The following is a 24,184-nucleotide window of genomic DNA, read 5'->3' as shown; positions in this document are numbered from 1 at the left end:
TGGAAGTACCGTATTGAGACCAGATTGAATTTTACCGTGGCACCTTTTAATTTTTCAAAATATATTCAAATTCTTTATAAATTGAATGCGCCGCATTTTCTACTTTAGTCTCAACACTTTTTCTCGAAGAAACTTTAGCACTATCTCCACCTGAACCAATTTCCATAGTTTCAAATTGATTCGAAACTTCTGCTATTTTTGTTTCTTCGGCACCTTTGTCTCCTCCAACTGCACCTTCAGATAACTTTTCTTTGATAACATCTAAAAGATTATCATATATGTATTTGATATATTCAAAGTATTTATTTTCGAAGTAACTTTTACAATCTCTAAGCGATTGCTTAGGTAATAAAACAAAATGATTTGCACGAAATTCACTGAACTTGTCCTTAACTTCATCGAACAAGCTCGCAAGAGCTTCGGAGTGCCTTTCGGAATTAATGTTTTTTTGAATCTTTAGGAAGTAAAGACCAAACTCTTCTTGGCGTTTTAATTCTTTAGACATTTTCAGTGCAATGTAAAACAAAAGTATGGGTACCAAATGAAATAGTTTTTTTTTGGGTTCACAAGGACGAATAGGAATTGAAAATGCCCCTTTAATCTATTTTATTGTTAGTCCTTAACATATAATTTTTTCAAAAATTAGAATTGAAAAGTTTTAAGGATATTCAAGGATAAAATTTTAAAAGGGTATTTTCAATACCTACCCGTTCCTTACGCACCAAAAAATGTAATGTGTTTTAACTCTACAGAATCTTCTCCTTCATTTAATCCATACTGGTTTTTTAAGTATATTGCACTGAAATTTTTAAATAATTTTTTGAATTGCTTATATCTTTCAAATTTCAAAGTTATTTTAAAATATCCTGACACCAGAGAGAAAAATTAAGAACGCAATCTACTATATTTGGCCCTTGGTTTGGCGAATATAATGATTTTTTTTGTGTGTGCAAAATTGCCTGCCGCAGGGTATTATATGTATATTGAGCTACACATTTATAAAAAAAAAATGTTAAATCTATACATAGTATTAAGGAAAGTCGAGATTTTTTGTACGCGGTAATCTCGAAAACTACTGAACGGATTTTGACGAGATTTTCTGTAATATACCATGTATCGCCAGGAGAGGGATCTTTTCTTCCTTAGAATATTAATGAGGTTGCCACCTGTCTAAAAACTATAAGATCCGCACCGTTGGTTGGATTACAAAAAATGAGGTGTCAAATGAAAGCGATTAGTCTCTAGAAAATCACGAATGTCTTATTTTTTTAATAGGGTTGCCACCTGTTAAGAAAATTACTATATTCAATCCTAATAAGCGTAATGTCTTATTTCAATTTCAATGGACACATCGATTTCAATACATCATTAAATTAAGATAACATTTTTAGCAATTTATTTGAGACCCCAAAATAATTGATATCAAATAAAACACCTCTTTGAGGTAAAATTTTCGAGTGACGAAAGCTGAACTAGAAACCAAAATTTATGATATCATTTTATAACTGCCTTGGAAACGTACGGGACATATTTTTTTATTCATACGAATCGTTGCAAAAGTTCTGTTTTTTATTTTGTGTTTCTAGCAGTAGACGGAATTTCGCAACGTTGCGAATAAATAAAAAACATTATCTGTACGTTTCCAAGGCGGTTAGAAACTGCGTTTTCGTCACGAAATTGATATCATAAATTTTGTGTTTCTAGTTCAGCTTTCGTCACTCGAAAATTTTACCTCAAAGAGCTGTTTTATTTGATATCAATTATTTTGGGGTAGCAAATTTAAAATTGACGAAAATACAGACATTAATCTAAATATTTTATTTTTCTCAAATAAATTGCTAAAAATGTTATCTTAATCTAAATGATGTATTCAAATCGATGTGTCCATTGAAACATAATTTTTCGAATACGGAATAAAGCGAAAAAGAATGATCATATCCTTTGTACTCGAAAGAAAAAAAAATTATGAAAAATGATAAAAACTTATCAACTTGGTACTAACTTGGAATACAATAAACAACTGTATTCGTCTGATTTTCTCGTAGTTTAATTTTATTAAGATTTCTACCGGCTGTGGGGCGCACACATGTGTTTTTTAAGAAGTTTTACTTCTATCACGTGATATAAGTTGCACTCGTGCTATTAAACTAATGCTTTTTATCAAGTAGTTTTGCTCAGTGTTAATTTATACATATGTATGTAAGTAGTAGCGGCACATTGGGTGAACTAAATGCATTCATACATACATATTTAAGTACAACTGTAGGTAATATTGTACGCGTCTTCCCGGGTTGGTTAAGTGCGGGTGATAAAGCCATGTAGCATAGTTAAATACTGTGTACATACCTACAATTAAAATGGGGAAAAATGTTACATTTTCGGCATGTGTCTGAAACAAACTCTAAAATACACACAATTTGTGGTTTCCAAGACGTACGACGTGATTAGCACAGCTGCATCCTTCAACTTGTCAACTCGCGGGGATTTCCCGATTTGCTGGGAGTTTCGGTTTAAGTGGCAATCGAGGAATGGACACTTTTTTCGGGGAACTGGGTATGCTATTTTTATATCTCAAAGTAACCAAATTAGACGAATATGTTATTTTTTAACCATTTGACCCCTTTTGGAGCGAATTTTTTTCAATTTGAATAGCAATAGCACAACAAGAGCTTTCCCAGATATAAGCTATATACCAAATGAAAGCCAAGAATTTGGGCTACATTTGTGGAAATCTAGAATAAAATCGACTGACCAGTTTTTGAGAAAATGCCCGAAGTCTCTATTTTCAGCAGCCCGATTTTTAGTTTTCAGGCGATAATTTTATGACATATCTTATTACATTAAACGAGCAATTCTTATATATATATATATATATCCATAGGGTTCTCCGAAACGGCTCTAACGATTTTGATGAAATTTTGTAGACAGATAATGTTTTGGATTTTAGGGTTATCTGAATAGGCACTATCTCCGAGAAGACTCGTATAAGGTTGCCACCTATTCGAAATTAGTTACAAATTAATTAAAACATCATAATATGGGTATCTAATGGAAGGTATTTTAAAGGTCCCTAATAAAAAAATATTTTTTTAAGGTTGCCACCTATTTTAAATCGCTTATTTATTAAATTTTTTGTTTAGATAAAAAAGGTAAAATATTACTATTCATGGGTACAAAGAGAAGGTTCTTAAGCAATGCTTTTCCTATATACAAAACTTTATCTCTTAGGATAATAGTGTAAGGTTGCCACTTATTTTCGATTCTACACAATTTATCTAAAATATTGCAATATGGATATCAAATGAAAGGTATTATTGGGAACTTTAGTCAGGGTTGCCACGCTTCTATGTAATATAAATTTGTATTTTATTAATTTCAGTCAACATATTCTTTTATGTATACACAGTACATATTCGCTCAAGATATGTACCATTCATTCCAGCGTATTTCGGAATAGTGTTGCGACCTAAATTTTAGAGCAAGGAATTTACTTAATAGATATGAAATTTCTTTTCTTTTTGTTTATTTCCAAAATATTTTTTTAAAGTTATCCAAATCTTGAAAACCTTAAAAATTATATGCACTCCGGGCAAAGCTCGGTCAACCTTGTGCTTTATATTTTATAAACGCAAAATACAGCGTTAAATAGCTTATTTTAAGACTCTTCAACTGATATCTACTTCAATGGTATGGAATGAGTAGTGCGACCTCAGTAGTAGGTTTTCGAATTTCAGCAACCAGCCACACCCACAACGGCATACGAATCGAAACATCCTGGAACAAAACTTTCTTAGTTTTTTTTGTACTTGAATTCCTGAAAGCTTGAAAAAAATTAAATAAAGGTACGTACAGACGCCACATACATACATACCAAAGCATCTCGTAGTGGAGACACGAACCAAAACACATTTAGCTCTATATCTTTCCACCTAGTAGCTGTAACTCAACATGTTAGGTATCGTTTGAAAGGTATTGACCTATAGAATAACACTAAATATGTTGGGTGTACCCACATACTCCCTTAAACCGGCAAAAGCAAAAAAGCGTTTTTTGTTTCGCTACACTTTAGCCTAATTTTTATGAATCCGCACTGAGGGAAATAATGCATAGTAAAAATGAATACGTTATATTTGATTATCGTTTAAAAATGTTCGTATTTAAAAATAATATTTTCATACAAAATTTATTATGCACGTATTTGACTGTTCACATCTGAGTATGTATATGTAACGATTGAGAGAAATAGAAATTGAGAAATATTCTATCGTTCTTGATGTAAGTGTACATACGCACCCCAACCATGCAGAGCGCCGCTCTAAAGGCCCGTCCACATACAACTTTGGCGTTGCGTTGGCGCTGGCGTCGCTTTGACAGCGGCGCGCGTAACGCCCGTGCTTGCTACAATGAACGCTTAGCACAGAATACTTTGGTCACTAAATTAACATACTAGCGGCTGATAAATCAAAATTTTTACATCAATAATTGCATTAAAAACTATATTTCTTGCCCGCATTTGATTAAAAATTAAAATTAAATCACATAATTTTGATTATTTAGAACAGCTGACGAACGACGCGCGCGAAAAGTTGAGAGTTGGCCATCTTTCTGCGTTGTGTTGGCGTTGGCGTTGCCCAACTTTGGTTATATGGAGACTTTCATATAAATACATGTATTCATAGTCAGCTGTCGAAGCGACGCCAACGCCAACGCAACGCCAAAGTTGTATGTAAACGGGCCTTAAGAGCCGTGACTACACATACACACATACATACATATTTATCCGTACAAATCGCGTGCTGTGGTGTTGATGGATATTCATCATTTGAAAGCGAATTTATATGCCTGGGTGTTGCTGAGTGCGCAAAGATGCTTGCCACAAGTTGTTGATATCCGGAGATGGTCGGGTTCGAATTCCACTGCAGGCAAAGATACAAATTGAATACGTAATTGAACTGAATATTTACCAATATTCAGTAACTTCGTTGAGGTTTATAGTAAGATCAATTACGTTTCTATTTGATTTTAGTATTTTTTTACTCAGTGCGGTTAATCATTTATGAAGCTTGAAAACATTTTCTGGACATACTCTGCAAGACCTTTCCAACGATATCTCAAACATGTCGATTGGACGTCTGGATAAAAACTTCCAAATCGCGTGTATATACAGGGTGTCCCAGAGTAACCTGCCAAACTAAGGTAGGTGATGGGGTGGGCTCTCTGATAAACAAAAAATTTCAGGTAAAAGTGTTACCGTTTTTAAAATATTTAAATTTTTTTGAATTAAAAAAAGTCGTGCTTTCATGTATTTTCTTTAACTGCATCTACAAAGCAGGCTATACTTAGTAAATTTTTTATCTAAAATACTTCCAGATAGTTGCTTCTCCATACTCAAATGCAATGTAGTTAAAATATATTAAGGAACCATCATGAAATTAGGACTATTTTGGGATTTTTAACTTTTTGATATTTTCTTCCCCAAATTTGTCTATCTCTGGTGAAAAAAATGTACTGAGCTATAACTTTACATTACATAAAAAAATTGCTCATTTAATAAAGATTTCAGAAAGGTGCCGCTTTTTGGGCAAATGACTGAGACACGCTAGAATGTATTTAATAGATTTAAATTTAAGTTGCTCTTGTTACCGACCAATGACATGCTAAATAGTACAAAGGTACATTATTACCTGCCCTGACATTATTTTATGTTACTTACCGGAATTAGTGAAAGTGGATTTTGTGAAATTGGACCCTTCGAACACGCAGTATGAATATGCGGATATTCACCTAATTTGCGGTGAAGCTTGCTGTAATGCCAGAGCTGCTCAAAGACTCTATGCAGAGCAATACCCCAATCGTCGGCATCCGGGTCGTGAAGTATTCGCCCGGACCCATATAGAAATATCTGAAGGTAAGTGATTTTTACACCTTTCTTGTTTGCTTGCTTGTTAACTATCATTTTTCACTTTTTTAAGGTCGTATACCTGGAAGGCGTGGCGGCGAAACAGGACGTCCTGCAACGGTAGATGTTGAAGTTGTGTTAGAGGAAGTGGAACTATGTCCATTGACAGTGGCGTAGCCAGGATTTGGCGAAGGGGGGGATTAAAAAAAATGTCCATCGATAACTTAAAGTTGTGATACACAATAGATAGAGGCGTTGCCTGTGGGCATTCTGTCATATATGTATGCATGTGCCATTTTTACTGTTATATATTTTTTGTCTACGCGGTTATTCCATGGGGAATTCATGCTTTATTTACTCCAGTTTTGTTTTGTAGAAGTTTCGTTAGTATACACTTCAGTTTTTACACATTGAATATATCTGCATATTTATATATTTACGCGTATCTATTTACATTTATTTATGTACAAGTCTACAAAATCTTATTACTTATAAAGCGATTTTTAATCTTCGTTGCTTAACACATATTTTTTCAATTTCTTCTTGTGTTGTAATCGGTACATCATTATGTACCGCTAACATCGTTAAACCATTCAGCCGCTCCTTAATTGTATAAAAAGAAGGGGCAAATAAGATAGCATATTCAACAATTGAGTAGTCCACTTGCAAAGTGCGCTATTTAAATTTTTTTCCATTTTAATTTTTGGTGGGTTTCATGTACACTAATAGCAGAGTGAAACATTTTTCTATATTCTGAAAAAAATAGCATGAAATGTTAACTACTCTTGGGAAAGTCGCTATAATACTTATTTATACACTTTCAAAAGTCTCCTCTTCGTATGAACTTAGAAAACTGCAAGAAAACATGGTAGTTTCGGTGGTAACATGGTCAAAAATTTGGGTTTAATTTTTAAATCGCGCTGGGACTACTGCGTTTTTTAATCTTTTATAGTCTACTTTTAAACCAGTCAATAGTTTTAAGCAATTTTTAATATATTGTGGTTTAAATTTTAGTTCAAAAAGTTCGTGGTTTAAAAATCAAACCAAATTGTTTTAATTCTAGTTTCTAGGTTTCATATATAGAAAATTTGGTTTAAAATCCAAACCGAAATAGAAAATGTTTGCACATAGCGAAATGTGGTGTTGATTCAAACTCAACATATGAAAGCACATTTACATGCGTGGCTGTAGCTGAGTGTGCAAAGATGCTGATAGAATTGGTTGCTACCAAGGCTGTCCGGGTTCAATCCCCATCAGACGCAGCATGAAATTTAAGATTTTTTAGTTTTTATTCTTGATTGTGACAATGTTTGGATTTAAAATTTAAATCGAAATGTTTGAATTATAAACCCAACATATGTGCTCTCTTTTTTTAAACTTGGAAGGTTTGTATTTTAAACTGAATTTAGTTTGGTCATATATGTAGTCCAAAAAGTTTAAAATTTAAACCGAAATTTTTAACCGCGTAGTGGAAGAGGTCGCAAAAAAGAAGCAAACCAATCTTCCTAGAGCAGAGAACGCGAAAAGCTAAAAAAAGCTAGCTATGTAAAAGTTACTGTTTCAAAACTTGCAATATTTTATATTTTTAAATATAAAATTTGCAAATCAACCATACTGCAATTTTATTTTTTTTAATGGTATTAGGCTCTTATTTATCCAAATTTTCAGGTAATAAAAAAAGATACAGTTCGGGTGTTACCTGTTGTCGTAGACGTTTTTTTTAATTAATGGCTTACTTTTGGCTTGCTGTTTGCAAGTGGACTACTCATATATTCATTAAAAGATAATATGTCATCCGTCTGAAATAAAAAAATTTTAAATCAGATGGATAAAATAGTATTGTGTTATTAATTCAAAAGTAAATAATTGTAGTTCAATGACGAAGGGGGGCGGGGGGTTGGGGGGTAATATCCCCCCAAATCCTCTCCCCCCCCTGGCTACGCCACTGTCTATCAACATCAACATCAGTGCGAATGATGGAAAGACGGACGGGAATACCAAAAACTACAGTTTAATAATAATAATAGATTGGCGCTTACACATATGTTAGTGTTTGGCCGAGCTTCTCCTCCGACTTGTGGCGTGCGCCTTGATGTTGTCACACAAAGCGGAGGGACCTACAGTTTTACGCCGACTCCGAACGGCGATTGTATTTTTATGAGAAGCTGTTTTTCATGGCAGAAATACACTCGGAGGTTTGCCATTGCCTGCCGAGGGACGACCGCTGTTAAGAAAAAACCTTTTTCTATATTTTTTGGGATGTTGCTTTGACCAGGGCTTGAACCCAGGTGCTGATGTGTGAAAGCGCGCACTGCTTACCACTACAACCACAGCGGCAAAACTACAGTTTACAAAGCTTTAAAAGACCATCGATTTCATCCCTACCACATTCAACGTGTTCAGGCTCTACAAGAAAGAGGTCACCTGTCGAGGGTTAGATTTTGCCGTGAAATGTTGCGAATGCATGAATCAGACCCAACTTTTTTAATAAAATAATTGGAGCGATGAATCATCATGCAAACGTGGTGGTTATTTTAATTTGCATAACCTTCACAGTTGGCAGATAGACAATCCTCACGAAATGAGAGAAGAACGTTCGCAGTACCGGTACAAAATAAATTTATGGTGCGGTATTTTTAATTGTCAGATATTGGGACCTGTGGAACTGCCGCCAACGCTCAACTCTCACAGTTAATTCCTTCAGGAACGGCTTCCAACTCTTTTAGAAGATGTAACCTTAAAGCTGCGGCAAAGACTATGGCTGCAAAATGACGGGTGCCCTGCTCACTACGGGCGTGAAGTCAGAGCTCATTTAGACGAAACTTATCCTCGCCGATAGATTGGACGAGACGGGCCAATCACGTGGCCCGCTCGATCGCCAGACCTGAATCCATTAGATTTTTTCTACTGGGACTGTGTTAAGGACAAAATTTGTTCAAAAACAATTCAAAACGAAGAGCATTTTCGGGAACAAATAAATGGGGCTGCTGCTGAGATAGTCCAATTGAGTTTAAGATCACACTTCTTAAATGGTGCCGAGCTTGTATTAGAGTAGAAGGTCGCCAATTTGAGCATATTTTATCAATAAGTGAATAAATTTTTCTTCAAACAACTCATGTATATTTAATTTCACGTGAACCCATCCTTCACAAAAAATATTGATAGATATAGCCCCTGTTATAGACTCTAGTCCGAATTCCGGTAAGTAACATAAAATAATGTCAGGGCAGGTAATAATGTACCTTTGTACTATTTAGCATGTCATTGGTCGGTAACAAGAGCAACTTAAATTTAAATCTATTAAATACATTCTAGCGTGTCTCAGTCCTTTGCCCAAAAAGCGGCTATAACTTGTTTTTTCTATTCGAAACAGTAAGAGTGGCACCTTTCTGAAATCTTTATTAAATGAGCAATTTTTTTATGTAATGTAAAATACATTTTTTTCACCAGAGATAGTCAAATTTGGGGAAGAAAATATCAAAAAGTTAAAAATCCCAAAATAGTCCTAATTTTATGATGGTTCCTTAATATATTTTAACTACATTGCATTTGAGTATGGAGAAGCAACTATCTGGAAGTATTTTACATAAAAAATTTACTAAGTATAGCCTGGTTTGTAAATGCAGTTAAAGAAAATACATGAAAAGGCACGATTTTTTTTAATTAAAAAAATTTAAATATTTTAAAAACGGTAACACTTTTACCTGAAAATTTTTTGTTTATCAGAGAGCTCACCCCCCACCTACCTTCGCCTAAAGTTTGGCAGGTTACTTCTGGGACACCCTGTATAAAGCGAGCCATTTCAGCATGCTACTGTGGCTGCTTTCGTCACTCGCACGCACTGCCGTACGCTGTGATTTCATACTGCCAGCTGCAGGGGGCGTGGCAACTTCCATACAAACGGAATTTTTCATATTGCATATCTCTTGAAGTGTTCATGGTAGAGTACTCGAACATGGTATGGAGATATATGAAAACAGTCGCATACTCATTGAGAAAAATTGTGGTTATTGGAAAAGGGGGCTTGGCACCTCCCATACCAGTGTTACCACAAAAAAATTACCAAATTCCTCAAAAGCAAATGAAAAATCCTCAAAATCCGAACAAATTTCTGAAAACTTTCTTATTTACTACTTACAGGTACTTAGCATAAAAATTAATTACATTCCCCAATACAATTGCTACGTTTGTTCTTGCGGTTCAAACAAAGTAGCACCGTTATGTTTTATGCCTTGGTTTGTATATAATATTTCTGCAACTATATCAGTGCTCAGTGTGGTCCTCAAGTCAGTCCTACACATTTTTAAGCTACTTAATATACATTCTACTGAAGCATTAGAAAAGGGCTATATTAGTAATGCAGATATAATTTTTTTAATTGGGAAACTTATATGAACCTGAAGAATCTTTCAATTCAAAAACTTTTTTCCTATAATTTTCTTGATCTAATGAAAAATCAATATTAATATCCTTATGATCGAACAATTCGTTATCGAGATTTTGCAAGTTCAAAATAAGTTGAAAATATACAGATGGAATGAGAAAAATTATCGATAACATTTTGAATATTTAGCAACAAATGCAGATATGCTTAAGAGCGAAAAACACCACACGCGCGGCTTGACAAACCAAGCGAAATATCCCTTTGCCTAAAGCTATTTATGTTGTGTATGGGGGTTTTTGAAGGTTTGACAAACCATTTGAGGAAAATGTGAGCAAAAATCAAATTTTTTTGACTTGCTGGCCGCCATGTTGACGTTTGATAAACCGCTTACGTTGTGTATGATAAAATCGCCTCATTCGCAACGGAATTTTTACCGAATGAGGACGCAAGATAGAAAAATCGAAGAAAACCAAACCCTTTTACATTGTGAACCGGAAGAAAACTAAAATTCTTTGCTTGAACGAGTCATGTTTGCATGGTGTTTGGCAAAATGGGAAAAGTAGGATTGAAAAATGTTTGACAAGCCGCTTGTGTGGTGTATTCCGGTCTTTATAAAACTTCGGAAAGTTTTTTGTTCAAAAATTTGCAGAGCGATTTAACAACTCTCTTGTGTAAAACATGGTTGCATTTGTTATATGCAAATATATCGAGAGATAATTCCTCAAAACAAAAAACCTCAAAAAATACTCAAGCGCTCCCGAAATTCCTCACGTTTTGGGGAATTACTCACAAAGTGGCAACACTGTCCTATACAAACAGAGTTTTTCATACTGCATATCTCTGGAAGTGTTCATGGTAGAGTACTCGAACATGGAATGGAGATATATGAAAACAATCGCATACTCATGGAGAAAATTGCGGTTATTTGAAAAGGGGGCGTGGCACCTCCCATACAAACCGCATTTTTCATACTGCATATCTCTGAAAGTGTTCATGGTAGAGTACTGGAACTTGGTATGGAGATATATGAAATCAATCACATAGTCATGAAGAAAAATTGGGGCTATTAGAAAAAGGTGCGTCGCACCTCCCATACAAACCGATATTTTCATACTCTATACCAGGGTTGTTGCGAATAATCGCATTTGCAACCGCGGAACTTCCGCATAAATTTTAACATTCGCATTCGCAATAATCGATGCGGAGCTTTTGCGAATGCGAATATTTTGCAAGTCTACCTATAAAACGTATATATGGCAAAAAAAAACAAGTAAGAAAGTCTAAGTTCGGGCGGAGCCGAACATTAAATACCCGGCGCAAGTATTAAATATATGTTTTCCACCTTTCCGAAAGCTACCGCTACATGATAAGCCGGGGTGTATACATTTTAATTAAATTAGCGTCCTTAAATTTCGAAATACTGAAATTTCAAGCATTTCTGAATTTACCTTTATATGAAAAGCGGCCGTAATTTTAGACCTATTTCAACAATTTTGAACGGTTTGCTTATATGTGGCAAGCACAATAACCATACCGAGTTTGGTACAAATTGCTAGAACGGTTAACGAGATACATATATGTGATCACAAGTGGGCGGTGCCACGCCCATTTTCCAAAATTTTATCATAAACGTATTTCTTGGTAAAAAATTGTTGCAACCATCAATTTTGAATAAATTAGCTTTAATATTTACTGATTTATCGAAGATTTTGTATTTCTCGAAATTACCGTTATATGGGATGTGGGCGTGGTTATTGTCCGATTTTAAAAATTTTCGGCCATTTGGTATGCTGTACCAACAACTGTGCCAAGTTTGGAAGAAATTGGTGTAGCGGTTACCAAGATATAGACAGGTGTAATGGCTACGCCCATTTGCCAAAATTTTTTTATATTCTTATTTTTCGTCTAAAACTCATTGTAAATATCAATTTTGAGTGAATTATCTTCAGTGGTTACTAAAATATCGCAGTTTTCGTATTTCTGAAAATTACCGTTATATGGGAGGTAGGCGTGGTTATTGTCCGATTTTTAAAATTTTCGGCCATCTAGTATAATGCCCATTTCCATAAATTTATAATATTCATGTTTTCCGTCTGAAACTCATTGTAAATATCAATTTTGAGTGAATTATCTTCAGTAGTTACTAAAATATCGCAGTTTTTGTATTTCTGAAAATTACCGTTATATGGGAGGTAGGCGTGGTTATTGTCCGATTTTTTAAATTTTCGGCCATTTAGTATGCTGTACTAAGGCCAACAACTGTGCCAAGTTTGGAAGAAATTGGTGCAGCTGTTACCAAGATATACACATGTAAGTGGGCGTGGCTACGCCCATTTTCCAAAAATTTATAATATTCTTATTTTTCGTCTGAAGATTATTGTAAATGTCAATTTTGAGTGAATTATCTTCAGTAGTTACTAAAATATCGCAGTTTTCGTATTTCTGAAAATTACCGTTATATGGGAGGTAGGCGTGGTTATTGTCCGATTTCGCCCATTTTTAATACCGTCCGTCCTACGCCCAAAAGAAGTTGACGTACCAAGTTTCGTTAAGATATCTAAATTTTTACTCGAGTTATCGTGTGCACAGACGGACGGACGGACAGACAGTCACCGCTTAATCGATTTCTCTTTTCATTCTGATCATTTATGTATACATTTGTCTATATCTATCTCGATTCGTTTTGCCTGTTACAAACAACCGTTATGTGAACAAAGTTATAATACCCTTGTGCACAAGTGCGCTCGGGTATAAAAATAACAGATGGTGAGTGTGCGTGATTTACAAAATCATCAACGTGAGCGTGCGTGAACGTGAGCCAAAATCATTCACACATCATGTGTAGGATCCTACTTGTAATTCTAAGCAAATTTGCCGAAGAAACCAAATTGCGAAAAAAATTTCAAAGAAAATTTTAAAATTTTCAGTGTGGCGCCCTCTGGCGGAAGTTTTAAGAAAAAGAAGAGTGCAGAAATAGATTCTTATACCAAACAACCCATTATAGCATGTGTTTCTTTACGACACTACAGCAAAATGCTAAGACACCTATTTTCGCAATTTGGCAAACTCCAAATTGATTTTAAACCCATGGTTTCTCCGGAAAATTTTCTTAGAATTACATGTAGAATCCTTCTGTGTAATTCGCGTGTCGAAAAAATATCCCATACAAATTGACCCGCGCTAATGCACATACCTAAATTTGTTATACAATTTTTGTGCAAGTGGCTTTATAGCTACACAAAACCCATTCGATCTCCTGCGAATGCAATAATTCGCAGATATGAGTAATTCAGTTTTACATATTCGGATGTACATTAGCCATTCGCGTATGTTTTCGTTCAATCGTAATCATCAATTTTTCCATTTTCTCACTAGGCTTAGTGTGCCCACCACTTATCTAAAACTGTAAGGGCCGTTTTCTCATCTAACCTTTAGATTACCGGCCACTTTACCGTCTCGATATACGAGTTTTCGTTTTCTCATCAGCGCATTAATTTCTCGAATCGATAAATTGTTGCTCACCCGATGCAACCTTTAAAAATTTGTACCCAACTTTAAATTTTGGTTTGGTTTTGGTTTATGAGTCAGATATATTAGATATTTCAACCAAGGTTTTGGTTTTTGCTAACAGTTGCTCTTGCTTTATATTTGCTTATGTTGCATTGCCAACCTTTGAAATTTTATGACGAATGTAGTCAAGTTTCACTCTACGGAATAAAAAATTAATTTTTACCGGTAAGATAAGAAAACGAAAACACTTTAAAGTGAGGAACAATTTATCCGCCCTGTTAGTAAAGGCAACTTTACTGCTTACATTAGAAAACGGCCCTAAAAAGTAAAAAAAAACAATATTCGTCATAGCGAGGTCAGTATTAAAAAGTATTCTTTCACTGGCTAAAGTAAGCATAGAATTGTGTTGGAAACGCTCTGTCTGAGGAAGGTTGTACGCTTCTTCTAATGCGTTTTTGATCTTGGAAGAATTGTTTCGTATTTACCATTTCAGATAGCTTTCAATTCATGTAATACTTTTTTCGTGTTTCAGGGTACTTTAATGGAAAATAATGTAACTGGGCGTGTGGAACCAAAGGAGGCGCCGGCGTGGAAGCGACGTACTTTTCGTTATCTTGTCAGTTTTCCTGTCATTGGGATGTGTTTGACTCTGGTTTTTGTTGTTATGTTCCTGATGCTACGTTTCCAGGTAAGTTCTTCGCAAAATTTTCGCCGTTCCTGCCACAAGGCAAAAACTTTATCAGTGAAAAAAGGTTTTGAATGAAATAGGAGTTTCGCTGGAAGTTTACCTTGTTTCCGCAAGCAAAAATCACGTTAATGAAGAAATCGCAAACAACGAAATTTTCATAAACTGTTGCGAAGGTGGATAATAACGAGTGGATGTCCGAAAAATGTATTTTTAACATAGTGACCAACATTTGATTTTTACTAGGGATGTGCCGGGATCCGCCTTTCGATTATAGAAGATTCAATTTAAAAATCTAGTTCAGATTTTTTTTGTATTTTTAAAATCAAATTTAATTGTATCTAATTAGTAATGCGGAAAATTAGTATCGGTACCTGCAATTCACAATGGTTAAGAAACATCTGTATGCTGATACGGGCAGTTTACTGCGTATTCCGCAAAAGTTCCGAACTACATACACCCAGAAAAAGGTTTAGTTATAATTACCAAGATTTGGTTATAGTGACCAAGTGGCATAGTTGGATATGGCGAAATAAATATCTAGTTCACGAAAGTCTGCAATTTACTTAAGACTTCTAGTTAGGGCAAATGTATATTTGTTAATAATTAGAAAACGACTACCTTGATTGGACAATATTGTTAGTTGAATAAAATCATTGTTGAGCAAATACATATAAACATTTAGGCTATTCAGACTATACTCGTTAAGGTCTTAATTCGGTATTCGGTAACTCCCGCCATTGTTTTGTTTTTGTAAATTACTGAATAAATCAATCACAACTTAACGAGGTGACAAGTCTGGTAATGTGGTAACACACGCGTTAAAATGTTAGCTGATTTCTTTCTGTCACTAATTTTCTGGAATTTTCTCGCGCGAAAAATGTATATATTTTATCAAAAGTTCAATAAACCTTTCTGTCGTGGAATTAATAAATGTTTATAAATAAAAAAACTTTACGTCAGCTGATTCGAAAGTAATTTTAACCAGAAAAAGAATAAGGGGCGTTCGTAGTTGAAAGTGTTACCAGCTACCAGATAACGAATTAATACATTAACGAGGATAGTCTGAATACCCTTAATACTTTGGTTGATACAAGTTTTCAATTAATTTTGTGAACTTGCTGTAGACTTGTATCAACTAACCGTTTATTATTGGAAAAAAAGTTTCAGTTTGATACAACTAAAAATTTAATCGATGGTTGTTGTGTTTGCGCTCTTCTTGTATTTACTTATACTAAGCATAAAAAATACATACATATTTACATAAATAGTTACTAGTGTAAATAATACATAGATATGTATATGGTGGTAAGAATTTCCTAAAAAGAAACGATGAAACAGGAACACTCGTGCGAAAACCCAGGTCAATATCTGCTGGAAGTGCTGGTTTCACCCCTAATTAGGCGCATGGGTACAAGGCCATTTCAAGTTGAAAAAAAATGTCTTGGAGTGCTTGGAGCGTGTTCGCGCTCTGTCTAGCTTCCTAACTCCCCACGGAGTACGTAAATAAGTCATGGCCAGAACATCGGTGTGTACACATTTGTCGCTACTTTCTTAAGCCCTGCCCCCATGCGACCACTTATATAACATTTTTTGATAGAGTTAAGTTTTTATTTTTGTATCTAAGTTTGAAGTCAAGGTTATGCTTTTCTTTCTTAAAGTTAACTATAATAAAGAGCTTTAATATTTATGACAATATACATTTCGTTTTATTTATTTAGTCACGGTTGGAACCATGATACAAAAAAGAAGGTAGTTTCAATAAACAACTTTTTGATTAAAAGGGAGATTTTTGACAGTTGCTCAATTGTAAAAAATTCGATGCGGCGTTACTCAATTAAGTTTTTTGGAAAAGAGGGGATTTTATATCCTAAATTTGGGAGTATAAATAAAATAGTTGTGTTAACATTTACCTTTTAAAAATAATTAATATCTTTTCCTAAAAAAGTTTACATTTTACATTAAATTCGATAACTACTTGCCAAAATCTTTATTTTTGCATTAATAAAATTTTAGTGAACATATTTTAAAATTATTATTTCACAATGTCCATGGCCAGGACTATTACAGTTTTCTCTATCGGATACGTTTATTTCTGATATATTTCAGATAATGAAATTAGAATTTCGATATTGTCTTTGTCCATGTCTTTCAAGTAACTTGAAAACGGAATTTACTTTGCGACCCATGGGCCTCATGACTTTCAGAGAAGTGAGTATTATCTAATTCTAGTATACTTCGACAATATCGTTGTCTCTGTGGGTAAAAACAAATATATTTTACTGTTAAATATTGGAGGGGGTTGTGAAACAAGATTAATGATTCATTGTTAGTATGAAAATTAGAAACACAACTATCAACTTCTTGCGCACTAGACCTCTTCGCTTTCAAAAACAAAAGGGGTTATTTGTTCAATGGTTTTGGGGTGGCAAGCGGAGACGGACCCACTAAATAATTGGGTAAAATTAGCATTTTGACAGAGAAAATGTAAGTCCAACTACGGCTACGCTGATCCAGTATTTTTTAAAATAAAGGTCCATATTTCAAACCGAATTTAGTAATAAATTTGTATCTGAATGTTAGAAATCTATATTTTAAACTAATTTTTTGCTTTGGGTTAAGCATTTGGACACATTAACCGAAAATTATTGTACAAGTAACCGAGCCGTACCCAACAATATACCTTTTGCTTCTTCAAATTTCGATTCTAAGAACAAAATATTTGTAAATAACCAAAAAATTCATAACAAAATTTGGGGGGTTTTAGATAGTGGGTATGGTAACACGAAATGTCACAATCTACTTAATTGTCAGGTTGTTAATATGGCGACGAAAAAGTGACAATGGAACTACCTTCTTTTTTGTATCATGGTTAGAACATCGTCGTGTACACATGTGTCGCTACTCGCTTGAGTGCTGACCCCATGCGACTACCCCTGTAACATGTTTTGGCGGAGGTAAGTTTTTAATGTTTTTTTTTTTAAGTTTGAAGTCAAAATTATGTCTTTCTTTTTTTAAGTTAACGATAATCGAGTACTTTAATATTTTTGTAAATACACACTTCGTTTTTTTTATTTTGAAAACTCTTTTTTTAACACTTTTATTGGGGTCCCTGGGGACTCCATGAAACTAATTGTGTGATTTTCCTTATGCGCCTAATTAAGGGTTAAGTATACTGCTATGCTTTTTCCTTGGCTAAATAGACACTTTCAAATTATAATTCACGTGAATTATATAGCCACTGAGAAACCCTGGTTGGCATCAAACTTTATATTTTTAAATAACTATGCGCACACCGAAACAACTCGCGGCGATGGCAAAACTGAAACTGAGACAAACAAGTTTGGGCATGCCATAGCACACACTTTTCTTTCTCTACCTAGCGCAGTGATCGACGTGCCTTAAACTATGTTCACATTACCAACATAAAATACTTAGTTTCGTTTAAAATACCTCACTAAATTAAGTGCGTTCATACACGCGATTCTTTATTTGTCTTGACAGCTTTGTAGCAACCCTGTGTTATTGTTTATTTAACCAAAAGAGATCGCGAATGTGAGTAAATTGCGTATATTTTTATATTCTGAGTTGTTTGTGGTAATTTTTTAGATTTTAGATGAGTGATCAAAAGAGAAAGCTTCTGGAAATATTTTACGAACTACCACGCGCGATTATTAAAAACAAGAACGTCCAAACACAATGACCTATCAGTTATGGGACAATACTTTTTTCGATTATTATCGATAAAATTAGAGCCGACACTGATTTGTTCGTGATTTGGTTCTTGCTTTAAGATAAACTACGTACTTTCAACTTAATTTACTGAGAGACTTTACAAGGCGAAATTACTTAGTTTGTACTTAATTTAATTTAAGATTGACCTCTAAATTACGCCAATGGGAACATAGTTTTAGCTTAAGGCCGGTCCACATAGAACTTTCGCCTTGGCTTTGGCGTTGGCGTTGGTTTGACAGAACGCACGTTTAAAGTGTGCTTGCTACAATTAACGCTTGGCAGCGAATGCTTGGGACACTAAATTAGCATACTAACGACAGATAAATTAATATTTCATATCAATAATTGCGTTAAAAACGATATTTCTTGCCCGCACTTGAATAAAAAGGAATAATATTTCACATAATTTTATTTATTTGCAACAGCTGATGAGCGACGCACGCGAAAAGTTGAGAGTTGGCCATCTTTTTGCTTTGTGTTGGCGTGAGCGTTGTTTAATTTTGGCTATGTGGACGGCTGCATTTGAATTCATGTATTCATAGTCAGCTGTTGAAGAGACGCCAACGCCAACGCAACGCCAAAGATCTATGTGGACGGGCCTTTACTGAGCGCTCTGTGACCCCACACATGTTTCACCCATATACGAACAGCCGCTGTGGTGTAGTGGTAAGCAGTCCAAACCCTGCAGGGAAAGCTACTAGTTGTGAACTAGAATTCTAACGGTTTGCGTTTCAGCCGAACTAGTTCACGTTCTATCCTTTTTCAATGTTAGCGACTGGTATTTTTAACATTGCGATGTCCTACGAGATGTCAATTTTCAGGCTATGCATCAGCATCTACTAGTATAAATACTAGTAGCATCATACCAGTTGATGAGATAGTCTGCCAATTCATGCCCCGTGAAAAGCATAAGTGTGCCTTTTTGCTCGCGACGCGCCAGCAGTCACCATGGCCGACAGAGAAGAGCACTCGCGTGGTAAGCCTGAGGTCCCAGGTTCAAATCCTGGCGCAGGTAAAATTTTTTTATTTTCTATTTTTTATTTTATTTTTATTTTTTATAAATTTATTTTTTTGTTTATGCTGTTTATTGTAATTTTTTAATTTAATAAAAAAATATTTTTGTTTAATTTCTTTGTTTTTATATTTCTTCCTAAATGTTTTTTTGCAAAGCAATTAGATTTTCAAATTTGTTATTTATTTATAAATTGAATAAATTATTTTTACTTACATTTATTTAACTTTAAAAATCTTAACCACCTCCAAGCGGCCTCGAAGCTGCGATTTCAGAACCAGAACCAGTAGTCTTCACGTGACGCCACAGCCGACATTTGTAAGAAAAGCAATTAATTGCGTTTTATTTTTGGCTTTGGCAATTCAAAGGCAGATGTCGCTAATCGCCTAAGTTCTACGAAATTGTCGAACTGGTAGGCACATACTAGTTAATGAACTAGTACATTTTATAACTGGTTTGGCTTTTCACTGCAGGGAAATTCCACATTCACAACATGCCTAGTTTGAATCAACATCACGTTTATGTGTATATGTGTATATGTTGTCACCGCTGTGCATGCTTCGTATACATAAACTTTCTTAATTGTGTGGTGAAAAATGCTTTATTTTAACACGGGCGTATTTGAATTGAATATTTCCATTATACGTAGTATATGAATAATGGAAAAATCCATTTTGTTAAGACATTTCACTTGATTTAAATACGAACATTTTTAAACGGTAAACAAATAAAATATTTTTATTCTTACAACGCGCTTTTTTTCTCAGTGTAGAAATCTTAACCAAAATAAACTGCGAGACTATCAGACGAATACAGTTGTTTATTGTATCCAAAGTTGGTACCAAGTTGATAAGTTTTTATCATTTCTTATAATTTTTTTTTAAATTTTTTCGAATACCAAGGATATGATCATTTTTTTCGCTTCATTCCGTATTCGAGAAACTATATGTTTCAGTATACACATCGATTTGAATACATAATTGAGATTTTGATAATATTTTTAGCAATTCATTTGAGAAAAATAAAACATTTAGAGTATTTTGAACAATTTTTATGAGCTTGAGGCCGTTTTTAGTGAAAGCTTTATTGTGGAAAAGCTACAATAATTTGAAAAAATGGTAGAAGTGATAGCTATTTCGGAAATCACCACATTTCCTCATCAGACTTCTTTCAGTAGGATTCGAACCGACGATCACCACTGACTCAGCCAGTTGCCTACGCACTGTGCTAAGTTTGTCTTGTTAATTCTTGTTGCTTATTTTCCACTATTTCACTTTGCTAAGCCAACTACAATCAGGCGCAGCTATTCCGCTGCAATTCACTTGATTATGTGGTTGTTGGCTTTTGTTAATATTTCTATTATTAGAATGTTTAACTTTTAGGTGTGCTCGTCCTTAAGTTATTTGTTTTTGTTATTTTTATGGCCTTATAACAATTATATTGAACAATTTTAATGAGCTTGAGGCCGTTTTTAGTGAAAACTTTATTGTGGAAAAGCAACAATAATTTGAAAAAATGGTAGAAGGGATAGCTATTTCGGAAATCACCACATTTCCTCATCAGACTTCTTTCAGTAGGATTCGAACCGACGATCACCACTGACTCAGCCAGTTGCCTACGCACTGTGCTAAGTTTGTCTTGTTAATTCTTATTGCATATTTTCCACTATTTCACTTTGCTAAGCCAACTACAATCAAGCGCAGCTATTCCGCGGCAATTCACTTGATTATGTGGTTGTTGGTTTTTGTTAATATTTCTATTATTAGAATGTTTAACTTTTAGGTTTGCTCGTCCTTAAGTTATTTGTTTTTGTTATTTTTATGGCCTTATAACAATTATATTAAACAATTTTTATGAGCTTGAGGCCGTTTTTAGTGAAAACTTTATTGTGGAAAAGCAACAATAATTTGAAAAAATGGTAGAAGTGATAGCTATTTCGGAAATCACCTACTGTCAGCTATTGCCAAACTGTTTGATCCGCTTGGTTGGCTCGCGCCAGCTATAATCGTCGCAAAAATTATTATGCAGAGAATTTGGCTTGAAGGAACAGATTGGGACGAGACCGCTTCCCCACCCATTTTGGACCGCTGGCAAACTTTTATGAGGGATTACACAGCAATTAATAATATTAGCATACCCAGGTGGGTTCACTTTTCTCCGACAGACGACGTAGAAATTCACGGTTTCAGCGACGCATCGGAAAAAGCGTTTGCAGCAACGGTTTCCTAAAGATAAAGACAATAGGTGCCCCCGTAAAGACAATTTATATACCCAGATTGGAGCTCTACGGTGCAGTACTACTAGCAGAAACAGTTGAAGTGAATATTAGGACGGATTCAACCTCCGTGTTCGTAGTCAACATTTGTTGCCCACAGGATAACGAAGCTGATAGAAAAGGTGAGCAACGAAAATTGGCGTCACGTGGATTCATCATCAAACCCAGTGGATCTGGCCAGTAGAGGGCTTTCGGCGAGTAAATTAGTCAACAACTTAACTTAACTATTAACTTGGAGTAAATTAGCGTCCTCTATTACTCCATACCATACCAAGGTTATTAAGTGCAGCGACTCTGGTACAAATTGATAAATCGGTTACAGAGATATATATTTGTGGTCATAAGTGGGCGGCGCCACGCCCGTTACCCAAAAAATTATAATAATCTAATTTAAAAATAAAAGGTTATTCCAAGCATCGATTTTGAGTGAAATAGCTTCAGTAGTTAATGATTTGGCGCAGTTTTCGTATTTCTGTAAATTACCGTTATATGGAAAGTGGGCGTGGTTATCGCCCGATATGTTAGATATAGCCTAAGCAAGGCTCATACCGAGTTTGGTACGGATTGGTGAAGCGGATACTGAGATGCAGCATTTTATCATAAGTGGGCGGGGTGACTCCCATTTTCCAAAAATTTCAGAATAATCCTAATTTGTTCCAAAATTTGGATACAACATTTACTGAAATATCGTAGATTTATCTAAATTGACATTTATCTAGACTTAAAAGCTTGTATACCCAAAACTATTTCTTTAATCATCACTTATATAACGCCAATGTAAAGGAAAACAAATGTTTATTTCCAAATACATAACGTAGTTGGGTTCGCCTTACATTCCCGCAGATTACCAGCAACAGGACCGAGAAGTCCTAGAAAACGTGACTTTTGCTCACATCTCGAAAGCTATTATTTTTTTTTTAAATAATTGGATTCATATTCTGGTTCAGCGGCTTCAAATTCATCTAAAAAGTTTAGTTTTATTGTGGAAATATATCTAAAGTAGGTAACTATATACTAGGTGGGTTTTTAGATTTTTCTTTAAAACTAAGTAAATAAATACCACTTATCTGCCATTTTCTGCGGGCAATCTTTTCATCATTAGCAAAATTTCCATGCTTTCAATTGAAAAAGGAATAATAACGCGATCTCTCCCGGGGATACAACAAATTCCTTGAGATTCAACAAAAATTAAAAAAAGTACTCGGTGGAAACCCGCTTTCGTTACATTTCAATTGAACTTTTGCTTGATAAAATGATAAAAAAAATTAACACTTAAATGCATTATTACCTTCTGTATGCGGATCCATCACTACTTTTCAAGAATACAATGCAGAAATAAAAATATTAACTTAAAACCATCACGATCTTTCTAGAGAGCAAAAATTTATTTATATGCAGCGTTAGAATATTCTGCTTCCGGTCAGCGGTGAGCGTTCGCTGTGCAAGTTAAAAAGTGAGGGGGACTGGGAAATGTTATTTGGAATATTCTCTATCGAATGTGACTAATTTTGTAAGTTTTCTTCAAAATTTTGTCAAGTTGGTCTTTGGCCGCCTAAATCGTTCAAATACCCCTATGTGCAACGCTTAATAACAGTTTATCAGAAACAACATTATAAGGAAGAATATGGAAACTTGAAATCGGGTAGGTCCTTCGACTCGAAAAGTGAAGTTTTGCCCCTCAACCCATTATTATTATTATTATTATTGTTGGGGATGGAGCACTGTGACCTTAAGATCTATTGTACCCCCTTCATGGATTATAGTGTGTCTATTAATCCAGTATCCGAGAGAAACTTTAGTATAGAACCTAAGTCTACGGATTTCACTTCGCCTTTGGTTATCAGATGTTCACCCAGGTGCCTTTTGCGTTTATACATCAGTGCAGGACATTCTTCTAAGATGTGCTGTGCAGTCTCGTTTCCCATCCTGCAAAATCTGCATCGCTCATGCGAGTAAATTCCCAGTTTAGTCAGGTGATAGTTCAGCCTGCAGTGTCCTGTCAGGATTCCTGTAACAATTCTTAAGTTATTCTTTGATAAGCTCATACATTCCTTGAAGCGTTTTAGGTTATTTGTTCCTAAAAGTGCTTTGGACTGCTCTAGACCTGGTAGATTATCCCAGTAGTGATTCCTCTGAGCTTCTTCCTCTAGCCAAACTAGTTTAGAGAGTGCCCCTTTTCCCAGGCTTGATATTAAAGTCCGCGCATCTTTCTATGGCGTATGTTTCAGCCTGGAAAATAGACATATGTTTCCCCATGGGTTCCGAGTATCTTATCCTCGGTCCAACTACCCCAACCCCGTCACCCTCGTCGGTCAATGAGCCATCAGTGTACTAGGTAATCATGTTTTGGTTTATCCGATATGTCTCCGATATGCCTGCCCAGCTCATCTTATTACTCAGTTCAGTCTTAAACCTCTTTGTAAAGCTGAACCTCGGATGCATGGTATCCCTCGGTATTGCAATTTCAGGGAACTTATTCGTAAGAATATCTAACTTCCCACGACCAAGACACCCTGCTGCCCCGATATTGGTACCAGTCATCCGTAGTAAAGCTCTTTTCGCCTGAGTCTGTATGTAAATATGAAGAGGGGTAAGATCTAAAAAAACCTCCAAGGATGCGGTTGGACAGGTTATCATGGTGTAGCATAAGCACATCGCCCTTTTTACTTTAATTGTCATGTGCA

The 24,184-nt window shown here is 35.1% G+C and overlaps 1 protein-coding gene across 1 annotated transcript in view; it reads left to right on the top strand.

Moving 5' to 3' along the window:
* The window catches only part of LOC118749951 (anoctamin-8-like), a gene marked incomplete at its 5' end in the record, with an annotated part of 73,417 nt that overhangs the window by 27,176 nt on the left and 22,057 nt on the right, over positions 1-24,184 (top strand). Inside the window, 1 exon segment of the mRNA XM_036484708.1 lies at positions 14,326-14,481. Within this exon segment, the coding sequence (XP_036340601.1) occupies positions 14,326-14,481 (156 nt within the window).

This window comes from Rhagoletis pomonella, unplaced genomic scaffold (genome assembly GCF_013731165.1).
Source record: "Rhagoletis pomonella isolate Grant_MI unplaced genomic scaffold, Rhpom_1.0 Rhpom_scaffold_00093, whole genome shotgun sequence".
In the NCBI taxonomy this organism is placed as follows: domain Eukaryota; kingdom Metazoa; phylum Arthropoda; class Insecta; order Diptera; family Tephritidae; genus Rhagoletis; species Rhagoletis pomonella.
Note: the sequence above shows the minus strand (reverse complement) of the source record. Positions and strands in the feature narration are given on the sequence as shown.